Genomic DNA, 27,606 nt, shown 5'->3' with positions numbered 1-27,606 from the left:
TGATCCGGATGCCTTGGATGAGGAAGGCATCCTCATCCTCGGAGATCCTGTGTGGCTTGGCTAAGTTCATGTCACCAGGAGGTGGCAGAGCCAGGATGGGGACCCAGGCTCGTAATCATAAAAAGCAAGAGCTTATATAACATGTACTGAGTTGCTGGGCACAGCAGGAGCGCTTCACACAGATTTGTCACTCAGATGACGGCACTGGGGCAGACAGCCCAGGTAACTTGTCCGGGGCCACCCAAGGAGAGTAAGTGGAGGGCCGGACTGGGGTCCCACTCTCCATCTTGCCTCTCACGCATGCCCGCTATGACCCCCACCCTAGTTGAGAAGGATGCCGATGGGGCCAGGAAAGGGATGTCCTGAGAGGGAGGAAGTGGATGGGGTTCTCCAGTGGACAGTGGTGGTCTGAAGACACATGGCTGAGACAGACACTGGCCATCCCGGGAACATGAACTCAGGGAATTAAAGGCCCCAGACACAGCCAGCTCCAGCCTCCCTCAGCCAGGCCACGGTTGCATAACCAACCTCAGCATTGGGCTGGGGCCTCCCACAGATAATCTCTCACCCAGAGGCGTGCCTGCCACCTGGTAGCCACCCGGCCCAGGCTCTGTTACAAGAGCATGGCCAAGGGAGAGGCTGGATCATTTTGGTTTTCTGTCCTCACAACCAGCATCCTAAAAACACCCTGCCCCTATCAGCAGCCTCCCAGCTAAGGCTACAAGTGAGCCTGGCTCCTCTGGGGCTGCTGCAAAGCCATAACTTGGAGGGAGGGCCAGGCAAGGAGCCCCTGGCCAGGTGTGCTGAGCAGATCCTAGCTCCGAAATTCTATGGCTCTAGGCTGTGCGACCAGCCTGTGGGACGGATCCCCAAAGATACTGAAGTCGCAGCCCTGCTTTGGGAACGCTTGAAATCTCCATGGGAAGGCCAGGTGGGGGTCTCCGGTGGACCTTCACCATCCCTCACCCTAGAATTCGGTGGGCAGCAACTTTAGCTGCAGGTTGGGCCAATGACCAAAGAGCATTCAGCAAACACTTCCTAAGGCCCTGCTGCTACCAGGCCCTGGACTAGGTGGAGAACACAGCGAGGCTCACAGGCTGAGGGCACAGAAACAAGAAGATGGATGCACACATATGTGAGAGCCTTCCTCCTCGGCCCCCGCCTAACTCGCCAGCCTCACCAAGCCCACCATGCCAGCCCCAAACGCCTCACTGCCTGTTCCCAACACTCTAGGTACTTCCCTGCCTCTATGCTTTCACCCGGGCTTTGCCTCATGACCAGCGAACTCCTACGCATCCTTCAGGAACAACTCAAATGTCTCCTCCTCTGTGACTCCTTCCTTGATTTTCCCCCAGGGGAAGCACTAGTTACTCCCTCCTGCATGCTCCCAATATGGGTCAACATCTCTAGAGGAGTGTTAATTGCATCATATTGAAATTGTCTATCCTGTGACTATGCTCCCTCTAGAAAAAGGACATTGTTGTTCTTGTTTAAATCCCCAAGTTTAGCAGGCGTCTGGCATGTAGTTGGCCAGGAAGGAAGGGAGGGGCTGACTGACAAGCATCATGGACTGTGGGGTTGGGATTCTGCAGACATCTGGGGGCCGATGGTGGTTTTTAAGGAGGGGAGGGGCACGGTCAGATCTGAGTTTCAGAAAAAGCACCTTTGTTGAAAATACAGATTCAGTCACTCCTGGGCAATTTGTCCTCTGTATTCTCAGCAGAGGCTCTTTTTCCAGAAGATTCCCAGATGCCTATGGAATTCCAATCCTAGCTGGGTATGGAAGGTGAGGAAAAGGAAGGACTCTGGTTCATTCTAGAGGCTGCCAGCTGGCCAACAGGATGGACGGTGGTCATGTTAACAGAGTGGGGACGAGCGGCCGGCAAAATATTCGGCTTTGGACACATGGATACTTGCAGTGCGAGTGAACTCCTTGGAAGAGTTGTCCCGCCGCAGGTGACACCCAGGTCCAGAGCTTGGGAGGAAGGCAGGGGACAGAGACGAGGGAGGGCCAGCACACGGCACTGCCTGAAGCTTGGGAACGCAAGGCAAGTGAGAGGCCGTGTGGATGGGTGAACTTTCGATATTGGTCTGAGCGCATCTACTGTCAGTTTCACCACCCTTAGGACAGGTGCTTCAGGAGGGGCCGAGGCTTGGCCTGACCCTGAGGTCACTCTGGAACCTGGACTGGTGCTTGGCACACTGTAGGTGCTCAAGAAAGGCTTGTTTAGGCTGAAGGAGATATGAGCATTTGGGCTCTGATGGAGCTGGTGGAGGGGGAGGGCATAAGAAGGGGGAGGGGCCTCCGTGGGGGTGGGGCCAGGACCTGGGGGAGCAGAGGGGCCCCAGCGCAGAGCCAGAGGAGCGGGGCTGGATGCAGACAGTTCGGCCAGACGACAAAGTCAAGCTGCTGGGCCAAAGAGATCAGGGTGGGGAGTGGGGAGGGCTTGGGGAGACTAGCGAAGGCCAATCCAGGGTCCACAGGAAGCCAAGTTAGCGCAGATTCTCCCCACCAGCCCAGTGTGGACATTCAGCTCCTCGGCAGCCTCCCCTGTCCCAGGGTCAGCACCGTCTTCTCTGACTTTCCGGGGTTATCCTAACTCTCAAAAGGTCAGTTTATGTGAAAATACCCTCTCCCTTCTCTGTGCCCACTCCAGTGCTTGGACACAGTAAACGTCCTCGAAGCCAGTAAGTACCTGTCACTGGAACTGATTCTTTTTTAATTTGAAAAATACAGCGGACTTGACGAACACCCTAGGGCTTCTTAGCATCCCAGGAGCAACAGCACTAACGATCGGCTGAGGGCCCTGGTGATGTGCAGGCGCAGAGCTCCGGGGAGCGCGGCGACAGGTCTGGGCCAGGGAGAGTCAGGTCTGACCCACAGGCCTCGGAACCCCCAGCTCGGTATGCAGTTTAGGCTGCTGCGGTCAGCAGCTTGTGCTCAGGCCACGAATGGACTGAGGGCCCTGGATACCAAGTGGCGGCGGTTAGACTCTATTCTAGGCAGTAGAACAGAGTGGCAGTAGACTGCCACTGAAGACTTCAGCCGGAGGGAAAAAGCCCCACTTGAGCAAGACGAAGAAGCAGAGAAGCAGAGAATGAGCTAGAAAGTGGATGATACTCCACTGCAGGCAGTCAGGAGCCGGGTGGGGAGGCCCCGCAGTGGCAGCCAGGTGCTCGGGCCTCACTCCCTGGGGGGCCCAGTCTACACTGCTGTCTGCGCCTGGAAACTCAGCAAGGCAGATGTGGTTCTTGGGCAGAGGGGTCTCTGGAAGGCTTGGCAGATCAGAACCCCTCTCAGCCTCAGTTTCTGCATCTGTAACCTGGGAGAGTCATCCCTCCTATGGAAAGCAGGATGACAAGGGTGAGGAAAGGGTTTGGAAGGAGAGAGCTCAAAAGTCCCCTCTGAGGGCTTCCCTGGTGGCGCAGTGGTTGAGAGTCCGCCTGCCGATGCAGGGGACGCGGGTTCGTGCCCTGGTCCGGGAAGATCCCACATGCCGTGGAGCGGCTGGGCCCGTGAGCCATGGCCGCTGAGCCTGCGCGTCCGGAGCCTGTGCTCCGCAACGGGAGAGGCCACAACAGTGAGAGGCCCGTGTACCGCGCCCACACAAAAAAAGTCCCCTCTGAGAAAGGCCCGGCTCTTTCCTGGTTTGGAGGCCCGGGCTAAAGGGTGCCCAGGTGAGGAGCCGGCTCCCATGCTCCCCTCTGCTCCCTCTATCCACAAGAGCGGCATCCTGGTTTCCCCGCGGGGAAACAGAAGGACAGGCTAAACCCACCTCCAGTTAAGGTCAGTGTACAGCAAACAGCTGTGTGGGAAGCAACGCAGCAGGAAAAACAGGGGCAATTTGAGAGCGATGAAGAATCGCAGGGCCTGCGAAGGGTGGCAGCTTGCGGGGCGCAGCTGTTGAGGCGAGGGCCACGTGGGCGGCGCTGGCCACAGCTCGGACTGGAAATGTCATTATCTGTTATTTACCGCAACAGAGGACAAGAGGCTGCACAAAATTACTGTTCCTGGTAACAGCCGCTAAACAGATTTGCCAACACGGCTTCCTGCTGCCGGCGGGCTCGCTACACTGACCAGACTCCGGGAGAAGAGCCACTGAGGGGGGTAGCGAGGGGCCCAAGGGGGTGCCAGGCGGATGGATGTCAGTGGGGAAGCCCGGCTGGTGTCCCCAAACCCAACCCAAGCCTGAGCCTACAGACACTCTGCCCACTCAGTGAGGGGCTGGCCTCACACTGACCAGTCCATGACTCAACAACTACAGACACCCCATGTGTATTCAGCTGCTGCTCAGCCACCTTAGGGGTGTGACAAACTCTGGGGGGCAGGGTCCTGCCTCAGGGGTGCTCAGGGTACCACACCCGACTATGGATGGTGAGCCCTAGTGTTGGGCTCACCATCCCTTCCCCAGTGTTGCAGGCACTTAGCCAATGGCCTTTGCACTCCATGGACAAGCTGGCACCAGACAACACTTTCCTTTGGGGGGTCTCCTGCGTGTCTTCAGCTCTCTTCACTTCCCAGAGGGCATGTGGGCAAAGTTCTGAACCAAGAGGTAGGAAGAACTGCAAGGCCCTGGCTGTGCCACCAGGAGCATGTTATCCCTCTGAGCCTCAGTTTCTCCATCTGGAAAATGGGTATAATCACCGCCTTTTGCCTACTGACCTCCAGGGGGCTCTGAGGGACTTATGGCATCACAGGAACATCAGGGGCAGAGGCAGCTTTAAGAAGCACATGCCGACCCCCACCCTGGCTTCCGCCTGCTGAGAGGGCACAGACACAATCACAGCCTGAGCCAAAGCCAAGTGGGAAGCAAACCTGCCATGGCTTTAAAATAACAACAAAGCGAGCTGTATTCCGGAGATGCAGAGAAATGAGCTTTAGCTCACTGATCTGTGCAGGCCTCTGGGGAGCAGGCTCTGGGGTGGTGATCCTGCAGGGACTGGGCTGACCTGAGCTTCACAGGAGGAAACTGCTGGACAGCCCAAGACGCCCGGTCCACTCAGCACAGGTGCAGGTATAGCAGTCAGTATGAGTTTAGGCAACACCGGCCCCGCCCCTATCCCACCCCACCAGCTATGCCCATCCTCTGACATACACAGGGACCCGCGCCCTCAACTGGACTTCAGACACGGGTTGGATGTGTGTATCGGGGGAGAGCGCTGAGCAAAGGCAGGCAGCAGAAGTCGAAGTGCAGAGGTCTGCGGCCCTGGGAGAGATGCAGACGAGGGAAGAGGCCAGGCCTAACAGGGGCAGGATGAAGGGCGTCCGGAGCGAGAGAAGGTGGGCCCAGGCCCAGTGTCCCCAGCCCAGTCCGGCCCCTGAAGGGTGTGTGAGCAGCCCGGAAAAGAAGGAGTTACAGGGGAGGGAAGGGAAAAGAAGGAGTTACAGGGGAGGGAAGGGTGGCTGATAACTCAGCAGGGGCCTGGCCCCGGAGTGAGCTCTCCATCACTGGCAGCTTTTGTTATTTCTAACTCTTCACCGTCTTTGAAGTCCCCATCCTGGTTGTTCTTGCCTGAATTCAGGCCTTCATTATTGCTAATTGGATAATCCAGCATCCGACAGGCTCTCTCCAACCCGCTACACGTTCCCTCCTCCAAATCCACCTCTGGACTTAAACCCCCCAGAGACGCACCTGACAGCCATTACCTGCTTAGCACCCTTTGATGGCTCTCCCGCCAGATCCTCGCTTCATTCTCTCCCTCCCTCGGCCTGCCTCTCGCCATCACCCCCTCCTTCTCCCTCCCTCCCCGACATCCATCAGCTCCACCGAATGCCCACCGGTCCCTGCACTTCCTCCTGAAATGCACCACCCCTGCCCCCTGGGTATCCACCCTTCCAGGCTCAGCTCAAAGTGAGCTCCACGCTGCAGCCTCCCGTGCCTCTCAGGGGCCAGCCGCCCCCGCCCCTCCACCCTGGGCTCACTCCGTGCCTTCTGCATCTACAGCACTTGTCACACCGAGCTGCATTATCTGTCACCAGGTGAGTTCCTAGAGGGCAGGGCTTGGCTGGAAGGTGAGCTAAGTGGGCAGGGTCTCCAGATGGCCAATGACCATGGCGCTGGTCTCTCTCCAGGACACTCGGGGCCTTGCCACCGGGAGCCCAGCCTGGCTCTCAGCAGCTCCTCCGCTGCATTTGTCCTGATGACCCTGAGCTGGAGGTCAGTGTCAGACCGGGCTATGAGAAGGGCTCTGAACTACACAAAGTGGAAAGAAAGAAGCTACTCTGGGGGAGGAAAAGCCACGGTGCAGGCACCAGGGCAGCAAGAAAGAAGGGGGCCTTGACGGAGACGTTCTGGTCGTCAGACTCCTGACCGAGGCAGACGTTCCAAGATGCTGTGTGGGGTCTGGTCCAATCCTCCCATCCCGGCAGCGGCAGCCAAGTCAATTCCTGCCAAGCAGTCAGAGAGGGCCCTCGGGGCAGACGAATTAAGTGACTTTTTCCGGGAATTTAGGAAACATCAGTAGCTGAATGAAAAATCCATCTTCGTAATGAGGCACAAACACACGTCTCCTAACATCTGAATTAGGTCGAGGAGGAAAAAGGACATTGCAGGGCCAGTGTGGAGGCAGCTCAGATGAAACAGCTGTTGCTCAAGAAGCTTGCTGTTTTGGCGGCCGCACCTGAGGGACAGAGATGCTGAGCGCTGGGTCTGGAAAGGGAGCAGGGGACAGGGAGCCAGGGATGACTTTCACTGCGCCTCCCATTCGGGAGGGAGGCCCTGCAGAAAACTGCCCCCTCCCAACCCTCGTTCACTGTTGGTGCGATTGTAAAATGGTGCACCCGCCGGGGAAAACCATATGACGGGTCCTCCAAAAATTAAACAGAATTCCCCCATGATCCAGCGCTTCCACTTCTGCGTATACACCCACAAGAACTGAAAGCAGAGTCTCAAAGAGATATCTGCACACCCATATTCACAGGAGCACGATTCACAAGAGCTAAAACGTGGAAGCAAACCAAGTGTCCATTGCCAGATGAATGGATCACGTGTACATACACAATATTATTATTTAGCCTTAAAAAGGAAGGACGTTCTCACACGTGCTACCACATGGATGGACCTTGAAGATATTACGCAAAGAGACAGATATTACGCAAAGTGACAGAAGCCAGTTCACAAGAAGCAGACACTGCATGAATGCTTATATGAGGCACCCAGAGTAGTCAAACACATAGGGCCAGAAAGAAGTGGGGTGCCAGGGCCTGGGGTGGGTGGGGATGGCGAATTACCATTTAATGGGTAGAGAACTTCAGTTCTGCAAGAAGAGAAAGCTCTGGAGATGATGGTGGTGATGGCCACACAACGATGTGAAGGTACTTAACGCCCCTGAACTATACACATAAAAATGATTTAAATGGTATATTTTATGTTTGTACATTTTACCACAAATTAAAAAGTAAATAACTTTTTAACTTGCCTCTGATTTGGGGGAACCCAAGTTAATCCAAGGAGCAGGGTGGGGCAGCTGCCACCACACAGACCCAGCAAGGGCCAGGCTACGGAGATGTTTAGGGTCATCGGTGGGGCCTCCCCCTTCCCTTGCCTCCCTGGCCTCCGTTCTGGTCCTCTTTCCCACCCAGCGCCCCATCCACGCCGCTCCCCCTGCCTGGGATACTTTCTGCCAGATCTTGTGCTTCCTCATCACAGTCCCAGCTCAGACGTCACCTCTTCGTAGAGGCCCATGCTGCACATCCAAAATAAAATAGCTGCCTTCCCACGCCCTCCCCACTGGCTGTTCGAGTGCCCCCCACCTTCACTTTTTAGGTTTCTGCCTCCCACTTTCTGGAATTGTTGTATTTACTTGTTCTTGTCCATCTCGCCTTTCTAGCTCATAAACTCCACGGGGGTGATGTGGTATAGCGGTAATGGCAAGGATGCTCGGAACCAGACTGCCTGGGATCAAACCCCGGCTCCACAACTGACTGGTTGAGTGATCTCGGGAAAAGTACTTAACCATTCTGAGCCTCAGTTTCCCCATCTGTAAAGGGGGGATGATAAAGGTGTTGAGCCCACCGGGTTGACAGGAACGAGTTAACAAGTGAAAAGCCCTTAGAACAGAGTCTGGCACAGTACCAAGAAGAGAGAAGTAAGGGGTCTCGTTGTGACAAGCGGTGGGTACAAGGACAAGGCCTACCTTGCTCATCACGGTACCTGCAGGGCCTGGCATATAGTCAGCACCCAATAAAACCTTAAAGAATGAATGAATCAAAAAATTCTGCAGAGAGATAAGACCTTCAGTTTCATTTTCAAGGATGGGCCTACGGAGCTGAGTCAGCTCCCAAGGAGGTGAAAGTCCCCCAAGAGGGCTGCTCCATCCTCCTGCCCACACAGGCCTGGGCCCCTTGAGGTGGGCTCAACCCAGCCTCAGGGGCTTAGCTTTTGCATTGGGAACATCCTGAGAACACTCGGGCTGCTTCTGAAGGTCTTAGGAAAGTAGCTAGAAAAGCTGGTTCTCCCCAGTGGTGGTGAGGGCAGCTAGCCGGCCACTGCTGGTATCAAGGGAATACAGGGGGAGGGTGGGCTTTGGACAAGGCCATGTGGGTGCACCTGGGGTCCTCAAATCTGCCACTGCTTCGCCTCAAAGTGTGTTCTTTCTTTGTTATTTGCTTGCTTATGTATTTATCCTCCCAAATATTATTTTACCTTTCACATTTACATGTGAAATCAAGCTGGAATTGACTTTTGTGCCTAGTGGGAGGTAAAAGTCAAGATCCATCTTTTCCATATCAGTATCCAAGTGACCATGCGTCATTTACCCAAAAGACCATTCTTTTCCCACCGCACATCCGTGTCTCCTCTGCCATACACTGGAATTCTTATTTTCGCTCATTTTTGCAGCAGGTGTGTAGAAATACAGGCACACCTCATTTTATCGCGCTCTGCTTTACTACGCTTCGCAGATATCGCATTTTTTACAAATTGAAGGTTTGTGGCAACCCTACGTTGAGCAAGTCTGTCGGCGCCATTTTCCCGACGGCATTTGCTCACTTTGTGTCTCTGCATTACCTTTTGGTGATTCTCACAATATTTCAAATTGTTTCATTATTATTATATTTGTTACGGTGATCTGTGATCAGTGATCTCTGATGTTACCCTATTCCCTGAGACACAACAATATTGAAATTAGGCCATTTACTAACCCTCAAATGGCCTCTAGGTGTTCAGCTGAAAGGAAGAGTCACATGTCTCTCTCTTTAAATCAAAAGCTAGAAATGGTTAAGCTTGGTGAGGAAGCCATGTCGAAAGCCAAGCCAGGGGACTTCCCTGGTGGCACAGTGGGTAGGACTCCGCACTCCCAATGCAGGGGGCCGGGCTTCGATCCCTGGGCACGGATGCATGCCGCAACTAAGAGTTTGCATGCCACAACTAAGGAGCCCATGTGCTGCAACTAAGGAGCTGGCAAGCTGCAGCTAAGGAGCCTGCGAGCCACAACTAAGGAGACTGTGAGCCACAACTAAGGAGCCCACATGCTGCAACTAAGGAGTTGGTGCTCCGCAACTAAGGAGCCCGCCTGCCGCAACTAAGACCCAGTGCAATCAAATAAATATTAAAAAAAAAAAGAAAGCCAAGCCAGACTAAAGCTAGGTCTCCTGCACCAAACAGTTAGCCAAGTTGCGAATAAAAAGCAAAAGTTCTTGAAGGAAATAAAAAGTGCTATTCCAGTGAACCCATGAATGACAAGAAAGTGAAACAGCCTTACTATGAATATGGAAAAAGTTTGAGTGGTCTGGATAGATTAGACCAGCCACAACATGCCCTTAAGGAAGGGCTTAATCCAGAGCAAGGCCCTAACTCTCTTCAGTTCTATGAAGGCTGAGAGAGGTGAGGAAGCTGCAGAAGTCTGAAGCTAGTTGAGGTTGGTTCGCGAGGTTTAAGGAAAGAAGCCGTCTCCGTAACAGAAAAGAGCGAGGGGAAGCAGCCAGTGCTGATGCCGAAGCTGCAGCAAGTTCTCCAGGCGATCAAGCCAAGAGCATTCATGAAGGTGGCGACACTCAACAGCCGATTTTCAACATAGATGAAACAGCCCTCTACTGGAAGGAGATGCCATAGCCAGAGAGAGGAAGTCAATGCCTGGCTTCAGAGCTTCAAAGGGCGGGCTGACTCTCTTATTAGGGGCTAATGAAGATTTCAGTTAAAGACAACGCTCATTTACCATTCTGAAATCCTCGAGCCCTTAAGAATTATGCTAAATCTACTCTACCTGAGCTCTATAAACGGAACAACAAAGCCTGATGACAGCACATCTGTGTACAACATGGTTTACTGACTATTTTAAGCCCACTGTGGAGACCTTCTTCTGAGAAAAAAAGATTCTGTTCAAAATACGACTGCTCATTGACAATGCATCTGGTTACCCAAGGGCTCTGATGGAGATGTACGATGAGATTAATGCTGTTTTCATGCCTGCTAACACAACATCCATTCTGCAGCCCACGGATCAGGGAGTAATTTTGACTTTCAAGTCTTATTTTTTAAGAAATACATTTCATAGGGCTATAGCTGTCATTGACAGTGATTCCTCTGATGGATCTGGGCAAAGTCAATTGAAAACCTTCTGGAAAGTAGTCACCATTCCAGATGCCACTAGAACATTCATGATTCATGGGAAGAGGTCAAAATATCAACATTATCAGGAATTTGGAAGAAGTTGATTCCAATCCTCACGGATGACTTTGGGAGGTTCAAGACTTCTGTGGAGGAAGTAGATGTGGTGGAAATAACAAGAGAACTACAATTAGAAGTGGAGCCTGAGGATGTGGCTGAATTGCTGCAGTCTCATGATAAAACTTGTACAGATAAGGAGTTGTTTCTTATAGATGAGCAAAGAAAGTGGTTTCTTGAGATGAAATCTACTCCCGGGGAAGGGAGTAGATTGTTGAAATGACAACAAGGGATTTAGACTATCACATAAACTTAGTTGATAAAGCAGTGGCAGGGTTTAAAAGGATTGACTCCAATTTTAAAAGAAGTTCTATTACAGGTAAAATACTATCAAACAGCATCGCATACTGCATAGAAACTGTACATGAAAGGAAGACTCTAAAGTGTAAATATAACTTTTATATGAACTGGGAAACCAAAACATTTGTCACTGTATTGCAATATTTGCTTTACTGCAGTGGTGTGGAACAAAACCCCCAGTATCTCTGAGGTACGCCTGTCCGGATTTTTTTGTATGTATATTAAACTTGTATACAACCATCTTGCTAAATTCACCAACTAATACTAACCATTTGTATTCAGAGTTTTTAAGGTTTTCTAGTTATATAATCATGTTTTCATGATAATGACAGTCAGCTATTCTCCAATCCTTATGCTACACATTTCTTTTTCTTGCCTGATTGCAGTGGTTAGGCCTCCAGCACAACATTGGATAGAAGTGGTGATAAAGATACATAGAACTTGTCTTATACCAGACTTTATGAGAATAATTTTCAATAACTATTGAGTATGATGTTTCTTCTCCTGTGTTCTTTAATAAGATATCCCTGCTTCTCCAAGGAAGGGGAAGCATGAGATAATGAATGCTTTGGTCTGAAGCAATGGAGGGGCAACATGGCACAGCAACTCACCCTGGGGGACCCAGCTCCCCACTATCTGGCCAGGTGACCTGAGCAGCCCACATCACCTCAGCTGAGCCCCTGTTCTCCATCTGTGACTGTGGAATAGCCTCACTGACCCTGATTCCCTTATGGCTTTGCCCTAAGGACCCAGAAGGATGACTTTCGTGAAAGTGCTTTATAAACTCCAAAGGACATTACAAGGTGAGACAGTGGCCTCCATGTTCACTGTTTGCAAGAGCGAGGATGGCTCGCTCTTACAAAGAGGATGCAGGAGAGGGAGGATGCAGGAGACTCTAAGCTGAGGGTCTGGGGGTGTGGTGCAGGGGAGAACATGGGGAGGGCAAGGGGAGCAAGACAAGCAGAGGGAAGGCGGTCACGTGAGGTCCTTCACCACCACCCTGAGCCGGGCCTGGTGCTGGGACCTTAAAGCAGGGTTGTTTTTTTTGGCCTATGCCATGCAGTTTGTGGGATCTTAGTTCCCTGACCAGGGATTGAACCCAGGCCCTCAGCAGTGAGCGCATGGAGTCCTAACCACTAGACCTCCAGGGAATTCCCAGAGCAGGGGTCTTCCAGCCTAAGGAGGATCACAATTCCCAGGAGTGCTGTTTGTTAAACACACTGCCTCTGTTGGCAGAGTTCCTATTCAGTAGGTGCTATGGATGAAGTATTTGTGTCCCCTCAAAATTTGTGTGTTGAAGTCCTAACCCTCCATGTGCTGGTGTTTGGAGGTGGGCCTTTGGGAGGTGATTAGAGTTCAAAGAGAGGTCATGAGGGTGCGGCCCCTGTGATGGGATTAGTGGCTTCAGGGTTACTGCCTGCTGTGGGTCTGGGATGACCTCAGCAGGATACTGCTCCTCAGAGCCTTTTGCAGGGTTGGGGACAGGGATCAGGGTCTGGCCTGGCCCCTTTCCTCCACTGGCCCTCCATCCTCGGTGGGGGATGCCTGCCCACCCCACCCCACCCCCGCCCCACAAGCTGGATGTCCCCTGAAGGCTCTGAGCAAAGTGCGGGGCTGCCTCACTCTTTTTCACCAGGACTCAGCACACATTACCGAGACCATCATTTCATGGGCAGGCTCCTCTGCTCCCACACGCGGAGCACATTTTAGCTGAGACCAGAGAAAAATCTGATTGCTTCCCCCGCACAGTGACAGTGCCATCCTGGGCTCGGGCGGGCTCTCCAGCAGCCCTTCCCAGCCTCCCTATTATTGGTGAAGCCAGACTTTCAATTAAAGTGAAAGCTGGCAGACTCAGATCCTATGCAATTAGGAGTGCCAGGCCTCTCTAATTAACCAGCCAGCCCCTCTCCCTTCCCACCGCAGCCTTCTGATAAAGAGAGCAGGCAGCCTGGGCATGCAGGCCCAATTAGAGGGGATGCTGCTCCGAGGACCAGCATCATGGGTTCCACCCGCACGCTCATTAGCTTGTGGCCACCGAACACTGCCAGGGCTTTTGCTCGGGACACTGCCATGTGGCCAGGAGCACCTGAGGATCTGACCCCAGACATGGATCTGGATGCTTCCCATGTCAGAGATCTCCCCAGCACCCCTGCTCTGCAGCCTGCCCTTGCCCACGCACCTCCTGGGAGCCAGTGCCATAGCCATTGCAAAAGGTGGGGAGGTGGAGAGGAGCGATAGAAACAAATAGGGAGGCACCCTGGAAATTGGTGAGCCCAGAGTGGAGGGCTCCTGATACCCCCAATTTGGTCACTACCTTGTTAGATCTCTCTTAGCCCCCGAGGGCTGCCTCTGTAACCCCAAACCCAACTGTAATTAATTACCCATAATCATTTAACACCCACTGCCTAGAGGGCAGGCATCTGTGTGTATCTCCAATGCCTGCACCAGTATATTGTCATATTTATATGACAACACATATTTGTTGAAAGAGTGAATAGATAACATTGTCTATCCCTCCCAGACACCAGAGAGCCCCTGTACAAGGGCTAAAGTTTTGCAGGGGGCTGTGAGGTTAAGTCTGGGCCTCCCTCCTGATTCTCCAGAGACTTGGCTCCTAAGCGACCACCACCTGGCAGAGTGGCCCAGGGTGTCCTCCCTGTCTTCTGGGCCTGAATCCTCATAGTCAAGCACTTGCCCAGCCCATTTCCAGCTGTATGCCTATGCTGTGCTGTTCTTCCATCCCTGGAATGCCCTGGGCTCTGCTTTCAGCCTCTCAGAAGCCTAACCAACTTTCAGGAGCCAGCTCCTCCAGGCAGCCCTCCTGATTGTTCTCAGTCCTGGAAACCCTGGTCCCAGCCATAGTCAATATCACTCTAGAGGGTACTGTCTTCCCACCTTGACGATGAGGACCAGAGGGAAGTGGCCGTTCTGGACCCTTCTCCTTTTGGAGTCCCCTAACCCAGAATTAACCCAGAACAGGCTGAATAAGTGACTGAGTGTTAGGTTCACCTGAGGAACTTGCACAGAAATTAAGTTTGGTTTCCCTGCTTAAGACATCCAGTCCTGGAGAGCTACAAAGGCTTCCAGAGGCTTTTATATAAATTACAAAAAATTTGGGACTAACTGTGGGAACTCCAACTTTCAGTTCAAGAAAACATGAATTGTAGGGAATTCCATGGCAGTCCAGTGGTTAGGACTCAGCAGTTTCACTGCCGGGGCCCAGGTTCAATCCCTGGTGGGGGAAGTAAGATCCCGGGGAGAGGGGTGGGGAGGGGAGGGAGAGAGAGATAGAGATAGAGAGAGAGAGAGAGAGAGATAGAGAGAGAGAGAGAGAGACAGGGAGAGAAAGGGAGGGAGGGAGGGAGGGAGGGAGGGATGATGGAAAGAAGGAAGGAAGGAAGGAAGGAAGGAAGGAAGGAAGAAGGAAGGAGGGAAAACATGAATTGTAAAAAGGAGAACATAGGTTGCTATCGGCTGAATTGTGTCCCATCAGAATTCTTGTGTTGAAGCCCTAATCCCCAATGTGACTGTATTAGGATACAGGGTCTTTAGTAGGTAAATGAGGTCATAACGGAGGGACCCTGATCCAAACGGACTAGTGTCCTTATCTGAAGTAGGAGAGAGACCAGAGCTCTCTCTCCACCATGTGTGGACACAGTGAGAAGGTGACCGTCTGCAAGCTAGGAGGAGTGTCCTCATCAGAAACCAGATTGGCCAGCACACTGATCTTGGACTTCCCTGCCTCCAGAACTATGAGAAATCAATTTCTGTCGTTGAAGCCACCCAGTCTGTGGTCTTTTGTTATGGCAGCCTGAGCTGACTGATCCATAGGATATCACTAAACCTCTTCTGAGATGTATGTGAGGTTGGTTCTATTTTTGTAACACCTGGGCAGTCTGAACAGCTAGGACCTCAAAGTGAATTAATAATAATAGTGATAATAATGATAACAGGAATCCTTTACTGAGTGTTTGCAATGGACCTGACACTAAGGGCTTCCCTGCATTAGCTCATCTACTCCTCACACCCACCCAATAATGATGTAGTTCTATTCCCCCGTTTACAGATGAAGAAACAGAGGCCCAGAGAGGTTAAGTGGCTCATACAAGGTCACTGCACTGTGCCCAAGCTGGAGCACAACCCAGGTCTCTCTCTGCATGGGAACAGCACTTACTGGCAACCCAGGAGGACCTCCGTCCCCTCACCGTGCAGGACCAAGTGACCTCTAGCCCTGGCCCATTTGGAATCTAGGACCCGCTTTCCTTCCTAAGACCCTCAATCACCCCCCCAAGCCCTCCCTATTTGCTTAGAATACATTGAAGAGATTGATTCCCTTAGCGTATGGCCTTTGTCCCGATGTTGCCTTGTCCCCAACCTCATCATCTTCCAATGACAGCCATCGCCACCTAACTCACCTCCTGCTTTCCTTCTATGTCCCCCTGTCACGCACTTGCCAGACAGCAGCTAGGCTCACCTCTTAAAAACACAAACCAGATCACATTACATCCCTGCTTAAAATGCTCCACTGACATCCCATGAAACTTAGAATCACATCTCAACTCCTGACCTTGACTTACAAAGCTCTGTGTGATTGGCTATGCCCACTGCTCACTCCCTCTGCCCCAGAAGCCTTCATTAGTTCCTTGAACATGCCCAGCTCATTTCTGCCTCAGGGCCTTGGTGCCCGCTGGTCCCTCTGCCTGCAACGCTCCTCCACCTGGATCTTCCCGGGGCTGGCTCCTGCTTGTGGTCAGGTCTGAGCTCACAGAGACTCAACTTGAGCACCTTGTTTTAATTCACTACAGAGCCCTAGGTCTACTTAACCGTTATTTTATATTTGTTTATTGTCTGTCTTCTTCTACCCCTAGAAAACAGTCTCCACGAGAGCAAGGACTTTATCTTGTTCATGGTATCGCCAGAACCTAGAACAGGGCCTGCACACAGTAGACCCTCTACTATTTGCATGATGAGTAAATGAATGACTGAATGAATGACAGTCTTCTCAAGGATGGATGAAGATAACCCCCGCAAATGCCCATCGTTCAGCTGTGGTCCTAATGGGCACGCTCTCCTCCCACTCTCACCCAAGAACAAGTCCCCCTCAGAAACTCAGAGGGCTCCTTATCTCACCATCCAAGCCAGGACCAAGTCTTCAGCCTGCTGTGAAATAAGAACATTTTCAAATGGAAATGTCCTCCCGAAAAGCCATGGGGTGGGGGGTGGTGAGAGTATCTGGAAGAGCATTCCCCCACCCCCACATCCACTGAGGTTCTCCCCTGGGACTCCCACTGTTGCCTAGGAAACGGCTCTGCAAGGAGCAGCGGGCATTAACCCTTCAGCAACCAGGGGCAGCAGCCTGCCTCTGCGGCAGAGGCCCCAAACTTTTCCAGGCAAAGGAGACAAGGCTCTGACAGGCTCTTCATGGTCCCGCAAACCCGGACATTTATAGTAGTCATGGAGTTGAGGGGCAGAAGGAGGAAACAGGCTGTTGGGCCTCATTCTCCCAGGCAGAAGTCACATACTAGAACCCCACCTGCCCCGGTGCTGGGAGCAAGACATTCCTGAGTCCCTGTGCCCAGTACCTCGTTGGTATCTATCTAGTCTAGGCCTATGGAGGCTTGCGGAGGAGCGGCACCAAAGTGCCCACCCCCTCCCTGACCCTCAGGCCCCTCCCACACCTCCACTGTTCTTGGGACCCTTCACCAGTTAATCCACATTCCTCAGCCCAGTTCACCACATGCGACAGAACAGGGGAAAAGGGACCTTAGCTGAAATCCTGGCTCTCCCACCTATTCATTTGGTACATTAACTTCTTTGCACCTTGGTTCTCTCATCCAGACTTTGAACATCACTGAAAATGCCCTTGTCAAGGCTGCCAATGGCCTCTGCTGCCAATTCCACGTTTACTTCTTTGACGTTCCCATAATTTATAGTCTTCTCAATGCCCCACCCCACCCTCGGTCTTCTATTCCCTGTTAATTCTTTCCAGAATTTATTTCTTCCTGAAATCTTCTTATCTATTACTTTACTATTTACTTTATTTATTTACGTTACTATTTACTATTACTTATTATCTATTACATTACTTTTTTTTGGTTCCCTCAAGGGAGAAAGTTCTTTCTCTGCCTTGTTCACCAAAATAACTCCAGGCTTAAAATAATGACTAGCACATGGAAGTTACTTGAGAATGGGTTCTAGTAAAACTAGAGTGAAAAACAAACAAAGAAAAAGACATGGTGTCTTGGGAACAGTGCTTCTAACCTAGGAGGGCAGTAAAGGGAAGTCCCATGATGACAGCTATGCAGTAACTACTGTAGGCTAGAGCAGGAATAAGAGTCCAGAAGAGATTCTGGCAGGGAAAGAAAAAGGAGGCTTCACACAATAGAGAGTAAAGTTCAGATGCTAAATAACCTTGAGGACTGGAAGGCACGTTATTCTTTGGTCAATGAGAAAAGAAAGGCAATTAGAAACTCCAGGAAAAACAAAAAGTTATTTTAAGAAGTCTTGGACTCAATATTAATATGTGGCATAATTTAGAACAATCAGTGGAGTATAAGAAAAGGAGAAAATCCACTTGGCCTTGCTGCAAAGATCATTCTCATTTGAGTGGCCAGGGATCAAGAGAGCAGACCAATAGCATAGGAAGTATAATCTTAGCAAACTGTTTGGCCCTGAGGAAAATTGTATTTATTTAATGACAACTAATAACATATCCTGAATACTTCTATGCCAAACAAGGTTTTAAGAGCTTTGCATATAATATCTAATCCTCACAACTCTCTAAGGTACATATTATCATTATCCCTATTTTACAGATGAGGAAGGTGAGGCTTGACATAGTAAATAAGTTTTCTGAGGTCATACAGCTAGTGGAAGAGCTGAACTCACACCCAGGCCTGTGAGACCCAGAGGTCCACTCCCCAGAGCTGGCACTAGAAGCCTGGCCATTTGACCTTCAGGCCCCAATCCTTCTTGCCAAGAAGCATAGGATACCATGTGTGCACACATGTATGCACAAATGTACACACACACACACACACACTCCTGGGAGCCAGGCTGCAAAGCCACAGAGTAACAGGGCTGGTCCAGGCTGGGAAGCCAGAGCAGGGCCTTACCTTCCTGCAGTCTTTGCAGAACACCGATGAGCTGCCCAGGAAGCCCAGCACCTCCCCACAGAGCAGACACTGGGAGAGGCCATTCCCCATCACGTTGCGCCTCATGGTCTCCAGCCGCTCCACCAGCCGCCTGCAGCACAGGACACAGAGTCAGATGGCATGTGCTTCCTGTCTCCAACCAGACCCCTGCCCAGGCGCGGCTGCCACGGGGCCCCAATACTATACCACTTCCTGGGGGTTGGTTCCCTCACCTGGGGTACTGTTCCCTGCCCCATCCCTTCCCCTGGCTAACTCCTAATCATTCACTCACTCATCAACCATTAACTGGGCACCTACAACATGCCAGACACGGGGAATATTGTAGCAAACAAGCCAGAGATGGACACGGTCCCTGTTCTTATGGCATTTATGTTCAATAAAGGGAGAAAGTCCATAAACAAGCAAACTGACTTCAGAGGGGGGAGTGTTATGAAATAAAATAAGTGGGGCTGGGAGGGAGCAAGGCATGTTAGATGGTGATTAGTGAAGGCCTCTCTGAGGACATTTGAACTGAGAGGTAAAGGACGACAAGGACCAAACATGTGAACAGCTGGGGGAGCATCCCAGGCAGAGGGAACAGCAAGTACAAAGAGCAAGGCCCTGGGGCATTAGAATGGTAAGAAGCCCATGGGGGCTAGACTGCCTGGGGTAACGGAGGCTGGAGGGGCGAGGAGGGGCCAGATTACACGGGGTTTGTAGGTTGGATTTTTTTTTTTTTTTTTTTTTTTTTTGCGGTACGCGGGCCTCTCACTGTTGTGGCCTCTCCCGTTGCAGAGCACAGGCTCCGGATGCGCAGGCTCAGCGGCCACGGCTCACAGGCGCAGCCGCTCCGCGGCATGTGGGATCTTCCCGGACTGGGGCACGAACCCGTGTCCCCTGCATCGTCAGGCGGACTCTCAACCACTGCGCCACCAGGGAAGCCCGACTAGATTGGTTTTGGAAGTTTGGATTGTTTTCTAAGATCAACGCGAGCCCCCTGAAGAGTTTTAAGTAGAAGAGTGATCTGATCTAAGCTCCCTAAAAGCTAAAAGCTCCCTCCAGCTGCTGTGGGAAGCTGGGATTACAGGGGGAGTCCAGTGAGGAAGCTGGCAGGAGGTGGCAGGGCTGGGGAAGGAGGACGGAGAGCAGGACGGGCTGTATTCCAGAGTCGGCATGGATGGATTTGGGGGAGGAGAGGTAAGAGAAAGACCCAGGATGGAGTAGAGACTTTTGGCTTAAGCACCTGGGTGGACGGAGAAGCTAGAGGGAGAAAGAGAAAGAGGTCCTCTTTGAACCCCGCTGAGCCCAGGATAGGTGCCTCTCCTTGGGTCCCACGGTCCCCCAGCCCACCGCGACCCTGTTTCATGACAACCTGTTATACGACCCTGCCACGCCCACAACACACGGCCACTTCTGCTTCTGTTTCGTTGGCCGCTGTGTCTCCAGTGCCCAGTGGATTCCCAGTGAAAATTCTTGAATGCATGGAAGACAGGGTGTGGGTACGTTATGCCCTGTAACTCTCACAACCGCCCAGCACAGAGGATGCTGTTTCCCCCCCACTTTAAAGGTGAGAAGATTGAGGCTCCGAGACGTGAAGTCACTTGCCAGCATTGCACAGCTCCTCAGAGGTAGAGCCAGGGCCACACTCAGGCCACCCCAAGTCTCATGGCAACTCCACCCTCTCCCCTGGGGTGATCAGGCCCTGCCTGGGGGCCGACGGAGGGCGGACTGGGCGCCGAGGCTGCCTCTGCCCACCTGCCCTCCAGCTGGCACTCCTGACTTCCACAGGAATCGCCGTCCCTCTTCCAGGGACCTGCAGGGTTCCAGGAGCAAAGCCGAGTTCGGCCCTGGCCTGACCCACTTGTTTTTGGGGGACCCCCTCTCCGTACAGCCCTGTGACTCCCACTCATGGAAACACACAGGATGCACCTCCTCCCTCTGAGATGATTAACTGTCCTCTGGGCCATTCCTGCCCCAGCCAAACCCAGCGCTCACAGCCAGGGCCAGATGATGTGAGCGGCACAGGGAAGGCAAAGATGACAGCCCAGATGGATGGGGGCGGGGCGCAAATGCTTCCCACAGCTGCGGGGAGCCCACGGGGGACACCCCTCACTAGCTCCCAGCACGCCCTCCTGAGGGAGCCCGAGGGATGTGGTGCTGGCCCATCAGTCATCAGCACAGGCACCTCGGAGACCCGCAGAGCCTTGCAGGACCCTTGGGCTAGGCCTGAGAGAGGGAGGGGCCCCAGCCAGGTGTGGTGGGGAGAAAAGAGCAAAAGACAATTAGTCTGTCAGATACAAACCCTTTTTGTAATGAAATGGTAGTAATATGTCAGTGTTACGGAGGCACAGACAACAAACTGGACAGCAGTTGGTCTTTGTAGTGGTGCTTTCACTTTCTAGAACTGTGCATTTCTACAATGTCTGACTTTTAAGAAATGATCATCTATTTAATAGAAAAAGAACAAGGAGACCAGAATCAAATTAATTCCTGCCAGTGCCCTGCATTTATGTTTTCCTCCTCGTGCCTGCCTGTGTTTTTCAGATTGTCTAGGAAGTATGAATTGCTTTTGTAATTAAACAAAAAAAAAAAGCCACAACAAAACTGAAGACTATGTAGGAGACGGCTCTGGATGCCGGAGGCCGGAAGAGCTTAGATTAAGCTGGAGAGCGGCTCCTGTTGGTCTTTGATGGGAGAACCCACAGTTCAGCCTCCACGTCAATCCCTCCCCTGGCTGAACCACAGCGACCCTCCTTTGTGCAGAGCTAAACAGACCTTAAGGTGTTTGATGGCACTCATTCATCCTCCCCACAGCCTGGGGCCCACACATGAGCCGCTATCCCCACCTTACAGAGGGGTATACTGAGGCTTGGACAGGCTGGGTTAGGAATCTGCACGCCAGGGGCGTTCAGGCAGAGCTGACTCACTCCCAGTGAAAAGCTGGAACTAGGAGCCAGGGCGCCAGACGCCCAGCCCACTGATCTGGCACTAAATGCCCTGCTTCCCCGTCCACGGCCTCACTCCTGCCCCATCTTGGGAGCAGCCCTTACCCGACTCTCTGCTGTTCCAGGACATCAAGCCGCTCGGCCCTCTGGATGACCTGCAGGATGGCCTCCACCTCGGCTGGGCTGAGGCATTGGCTCTTCCTCTGCTTCTCTGTCTGGTAGGTGTGCACAGACCAGCCCGTCTGCAGCCTTGAGAGAGAACAACACAGAAGTGCAACCCCAGTGCAAACCGGCATCCCCGTCACATCCACAAAGGTCCCCTGAGCACAGTCTGTGTGTCAGGGGCAAGGGGTTCAGACACCAGCCTTCAAACGCTGCCTCTGCCACCCGCCAGCTCCCGGCTCCCACAAGGATGGCAGCACCCCCTTAGCACCTCGGGGGGGTTGAAGGGAGACAGGAGCATGGAACGCGCAGAAGGCCATGGCCACAGCATGAGCGGTTTCAAGCGAACAGCACAGAAGATGACCAAGAGAAGAATGAACACCCAGATCTGAGTTGTACAAGAAAGTGAGATGGAGTTTACTATGGGACAGGAAAGACTGGTAATTAGGTTAAAAACAAGCGCTGAGGATAAAAGGATATTCACGCAGCATTCTGAAAACTAGAGGGATCCAGGGCAGGAGGTTACCCTGGAGGAGGAGTGAGGGCCGGCCAGTGTGGCGAGGCGGGGCTGGGGCCCGGCCCAGACCCCCAGGACAGAGGGGAAGAACTCCAACTCTTTCTATTTTTCTGGATGGTGAGGGTGGCAGCAGTGGACCGAGCCCCAACTCCCTGCCCTGGGGCCCAGCTTCTCCCAGACTTTCTGCGCCAGGTGGTGGGAACACAGAGACGGACAAGGTGGCAAGGTCACTGCCCTCCAGAACTACAATATTCTGGGGGAGACGGATGCCCGATCAGTTACAAAAATATTTATTGACTGAAAAATTCGGAGAGCCATTCATTCAATACCTATTCATTGAGCGTCCACTGTGATGCCAGGCTCGCTAGGTGCTGGGACGAGCCCCCGGGCAGGCCACGCGGGTGGCCGTGAGGAGGACGTACAAATGAGGGGAACTGACTCAGGGAGGGGAGCAGCTCTAGAAGGTCTCCCCTAAAGAAGTGGCACCAGGCAAGAGATTGTGACACAGGATACAGGGCAGGAAGATGAGGGTGTGGATGCCTTCCTAGTGGTTCCCTGAAACGGATGGACACTGGTGGTCTCACGTCACCACCCAGTCCAGCTCTGGCATCCAAGCACTGCCGACACTGTAGAAATTGGGAGAGCTAAAAAGCATGTCCTTTCTCTGTGAGTAGAGAGAAAGCCATCCCAGGCTGGTTAAGGTGAAGGACTCAGATTCTGAAGTCCAATGGGTGGTCTCATCTTATGGCTCTGTCTCTTCCCAGGTATGAGAACTTGGACAGCTGCTCATCCTTGATTTCTTGATCTGTCTCTTTAAGGGATGCCAAGAAGATGAAATAAGGAGGGTATATAAAGTGCTCTGTACATAGCAGATGCCCAGTTGCTCAATAAGTGGCAGTGATGATTTTTATAATGATCATGGGTGAGACCATTAGGAACAGCTTAACCAAAGAGGTAGCATTTGTGCTGGGTTTTGCAGGATGAATAGGAGCTCCCCCAATGGAAGCAGGGAGTTGGCATTCAGGCAAAGGACACTGAACGTGCAAAGGCATGAAGGCATAAAGTAATGTGCTGCATTGGAGAGATCCAGACTTCTAGACTGCCTATTTCTCCAATTTAAAAAAATGCCTTCTTACAAACTACTATGTATCAAATAAATAAGCTATAAGGATATAGTGTACAGCACAGGGAACATAGCCAACAATTTTTATAATAACTTCAAATGGAGTATAATCTATAAAATATTGAATCACTATGTTGTACACCTGAAACTAATATAATACTATAAATCGAATATACTTCAATTTTTAAAAATACCTTGCCCTAGACTAATACTTTTTTAAGTGACCCTCATAGAGCTGAGGAAAGCAAAGAATGGGAACGGGGCAGGACTGGTGGGGACAGGAAGGGAGGCCAGGCCTTGGAGTGGGCAGGGGTACACATTCACCTGTCCCTGGCTGCGGGAATCTGTAACACTCTCCTTTAAGGAGCCTGGCATTACAAGGCAGCACACCCCGGGGAGGAGATAAAAGCACTTACTCTTCTAAAAGGTGCTACGGGCTTCCCTGGTGGCGCAGTGGTTAAGAATCCGCCTGCCAATGCAGCGGACACGGGCTCGAGCCCTGGTCCGGGAACATCCCACAAGCCGTGGAGCAACAAAGCACGTGTGCCACAACTACTGAGCCTGCGTACCGCAACTACTGAATCCCACACACCTAGAGCCCGTCCTCCGCAACAAGAGAAGCCACTGCAATGAAAAGCCCGCACACCACAACGAAGCATAGCCCCCGCTCACCGCAACTAGAGAAAGCCCGCGTGCAGCAACAAAGACCCAACGCAGCCAAAAATAAATAAATAAATAAAAGGTGCTACAACAGTTTCTGGCTGCTGCTGAGCGCAAGACCAGGTCACGGAGAGCCAAAGGGAATGCCGGCGGGGTCACCAGGGGTCACACCGGGCCCTCCTACAAGAGCACAGCTCTCCCCAGCTCCTCACATCCAGCCACGGAGGACGCATCATCTCGCCTGGTGTCAGAGGAGAGAGGGAGAGAGGACAGTTTCACCCCTGGTCTCTCCCCGACAGGGGCCACACGGGGGCTAAAAGAGCCGAGCCATCCCAGTGAGCGAGACAAATTAACTGTGGTGCAAAGAGTCCTGCAAATCACGCAGGACTCCACTCTTCTTGGGCATTTCAGATTAATTTTCCTATCCTCTTTTGATGTTTCAGCTCTGTCCCCTGCAGGCTCACAATGTTTAATTGCAAATTTCTTGAACTTGGTTCCATTTGGGAAATGCTGGCTCCTGTACCCAGCACGACTTGACAGATGAAGAGGCGCTCTTGGGCTTATTTGACCCCAGGGACCCCCAACTCCCTGGAGGGACAGGAAGAGACTGGAAGGCTGGAGAGGCATCTGGGAGCCCCTGGTCTCCAGCCACGGAGGGGGGCAGTGGGTGGAGATGGGCTGATCTAACTACAGCCGAGGGGTCATCAGGCTGAGAGATAACAGGAAAGCTGGGGGCAAACCAGAACAAGAGAGACCCTGACACGAGCATGGCAGAGACCTGGGATGCTTCAAGGCTGGTTGTGTGTTTCAGCCCCGAGGGCAGCTCTTCATAAATTAGACAAGCCTTTGGTCTGTCAACTCAACCATGAAGTGGGTGCTCAACTATGAAGTGGGCATCCAGAGATCAAAGGCTCCCCGCTGCCAGGGACTCAGGGACTGAAGGCTCAGTGAAGGGGGATTTATACTCTTAACAGAGAAGGTAAAGGAAGTGGCCTGGCTCCCTGAAGCCTATTGTGATCGAAAGAACACAGGCGTGGGGTCACATGGACCCAGGGGAGTCCCAGCCCTACCACTGACAAGGTGGGTGACTTGGGTGAGGACCTCAGCCCCACTGCCCTCATCTGAGAAATGGGAATACATTCCATACAGCAGTTAAATGAGTGAATGGCTGTTAGGTACCCAGCTCAGCACCAGGAGGGTGGTGTGTATTAGACGGGCACTTGTCTCCAAACTGCTCTTTCTGGGGGCCTGGGATTGAATCTTGTCAAAGAAGGGAGGGGAACTAGGACAGGGGAGGGAAGGGAGGGCCCGGCCAAGCCCTAGAGGTACTCACTTGGCTCGCAGGGCAAGCTGCCGATCATTGGGGCAAACCCACTGATCATTCCCGCTGCCGAAGATGGTGTCGGCCATGACTTGGAACACCCAGCCAGGGTGTGGAGTCACATCTGAGGGGAGAAGAGGGAAGAAGGAAGAGCATGTCATTGGCTGGGGTACAGATGGCAGACAGAGTCCCTCAGACACCCAAAACCGGTACTTCCAACCTATCCCTGTCCGTTGCCGGCCCCTGCCCCATCCCCACCCCGTCCCCGAGGATGTCTGGAATCTCACCAGCAGAATCAATCCTCCAGCTAAATGCGATTCCCTCAAAGCTCCTCTTTCAAAAGACTCGTGATTCTGGGAGGGGTAGCTAGGTGGATCACGCAGCTAAGTGACAAGGTTGGACTTGACCGGCAGGATGTCAAAGGGACAGAATCGGAAAGGAGAAAAGAGGCACACCTCAGCAGTTTTCAACGTAGCGGGGCAAGCCCCAAGGGCGTTTGATCCCTGCACCCTCCAAGTACTACCCCTGCTTTACTTCATGGGGACCACGATGAAAATGGCCCCCCTGGGAATCCTGCAGGGAGGAGACCCTGCTCCAGAGCTTGCTGGGGGCTTAACTTGTGCAGCCTACCTTAGCTGGCTTTCTCCTTGCCACCAAGGATGTGTGTTGGTGGGGAGAGTAAGGAGGGGAAGAGAGAGGGATGAGTCTGAGGGAATCCCAATCCCAGAGCAAAGACGAGGGGCAGTACTGAGTTATCCACATTCCCCTGGTCTGATCCCCTCCAGACCAGTGGTTCTCAAACACAGGACTCCTTTACACTCTTAAAAATCACTGAGGTTGGAAATTAGTCTGGCAGTTCCTTAAATGTTACACAGAGTTACCATAAGACCCAGAAAGGACTCTGAAGTATAAACACAAGAGAACAGAAAACGTCATGTCCACGTATGAAATTGTACATGAATATTCACAGCCAAAAAGTGGAAACAATTCAAATGCCCACTAACTGATGAATGGATAAAATGTGGACAATGGAATATTGTTTGGTCATAAAAGGGAATGGAGTGCTGACACAGGCTACACAACATGGATGAACCTTGAAAACACGCTAAGCGAAAGAAGCCAGTTACAAAAGACCACATAGTGTACGGTTCTATTTATATAAAATGTCCAGAATGGGCCGATCCATAGAGACAGAAGGTAGATGAGTGGTTGCCAGGGGCTGGGGGTAGAGGGGAGGAAGGAATGGGAGTGACTGCTAACGGGCTCAGGGTTTCTTTTTTGGATGATGGAAATGTTCTGGAATTAGATAGTGGTGACGGTTGCATAACTTTGTGAATTCACTGAAACCACTGCGCTGTACCCTTTAAATGTCTGAATTTTATGGTACGTGAACTACATCTCATTAAACTGTTATAAAAAATTCTTGAGAACTCCAAAGGATATGGGCCATATCTATTGATATTTACCACATTAGAAATTAACACTGAGAAAAAATTTTAATTGTCAGTTCATCAAAAAATAATAAACCCATGAGATGCTCACATACTTTCTTGAAAAACTGTATTTTCAAAACAAAAACAGTTAGTGAGAATAATGGTATTGTTTTGCATTTTTACAAATCTATGTAATGTTTGGCTAAACAAAAGTCAGTTTCATATCTGACATTTCATTCAATCTTTTGTGATATGGAGATTTGTTAAAGTACATGAAGGACATCCAGACTCTCACAGCTACATGCTATAGCTGGGAAAGGGTGGAGTATTTTAATAGCCTTCCCAGATAACTGTGGACATTCTTGTTTCATACTGTACCCAAACTCAACAGATGGTAGTTTCTTAAAGATTAGTTCCAATGTGGCATTCATGCCAATGAACTTTTCACCTGTATATTTGTGAGAGAACTTGACCAAGTGTATTATTATTATTATTAAAATAGTTTTTACTTTGTGGACCCCCCGAAAGGCGTTGGGAACCCCCAGAGATCCCTGGACCGTGGTTTGAGAACTGTTGTTCTAGACCAATGTCACCTATTTCTGTGATGACCAGCAGGGGGCAGCGTGCAGACTGCAGCTAACTGACCCACTCAGGGACCAAGCCCACTACCTTGACCACAGTGGGCTCTCTATTCCACTCAGCTGATCCAGGCACCCATTCCCCACTGTCAGCCACCCTGAGAGTGAGACCTGAGTTAACCCAGGCCCCAAAGAGTCGCATGTGGAGTCCCCATGGCCAGGCCCAGTGCTGGGAGGGCTGCTGGTGCCACCGTCACCAAAGTCCTCCCCACATTTAAAGTCTTGACCTTCTCCCAAAGGAGACTCACATCCAGTCCAGGAAAAAAAAAAGGTGGGCTCAAAAATGACACGCTCATCAAACAACTTTAAACCAGTCCCATTTCAGCTACGATTTGTTTTTTTTTTTTAGATTATGACTCTTTGCCTACATGTCTTTTTTTTTTTTTTATATCTTTATTGGAGTATAATTGCCTTACAATGGTGTGTTAGTTTCTGCTTTATAACAAAGTGAATCAGTTATACATATACATATGTTCCCATATCTCTTCCCTCTTGCGTCTCCCTCCCTCCCACCCTCCCTATCCCACCCCTCTAGGTGGTCACAAAGCACCGAGCTGATCCCCCTGTGCTATGCGGCTGCTTCCCACTAGCTACCTATTTTACGTTTGGTAGTGTATATATGCCCATGACACTCTCTCACTTTGTCACAACTTACCCTTCCCCCTCCCCATATCCTCAAGTCCATTCTGTAGTAGGTCTGTGTCTTTATT

At 51.6% G+C, this 27,606-nt stretch overlaps 1 protein-coding gene across 1 annotated transcript in view; it reads right to left on the bottom strand.

Annotated features, from left to right (window-relative positions):
- RPH3AL (rabphilin 3A like (without C2 domains)) overlaps window positions 1-24,914 on the bottom strand; it is an 87,653-nt gene extending 62,739 nt beyond the window's left edge. The window contains 3 exon segments of the mRNA XM_065898039.1: window positions 18,080-18,209; window positions 21,148-21,291; window positions 24,838-24,914. Of these exon segments, the coding sequence (XP_065754111.1) occupies window positions 18,080-18,209; window positions 21,148-21,291; window positions 24,838-24,914 (351 nt within the window).
- Window positions 24,915-27,606: the final 2,692 nt, after the last annotated feature.

The sequence above is a fragment of the Phocoena phocoena genome, chromosome 19 (genome assembly GCF_963924675.1).
Source record: "Phocoena phocoena chromosome 19, mPhoPho1.1, whole genome shotgun sequence".
Lineage (NCBI taxonomy): Eukaryota > Metazoa > Chordata > Mammalia > Artiodactyla > Phocoenidae > Phocoena > Phocoena phocoena.
Note: the sequence above shows the minus strand (reverse complement) of the source record. Positions and strands in the feature narration are given on the sequence as shown.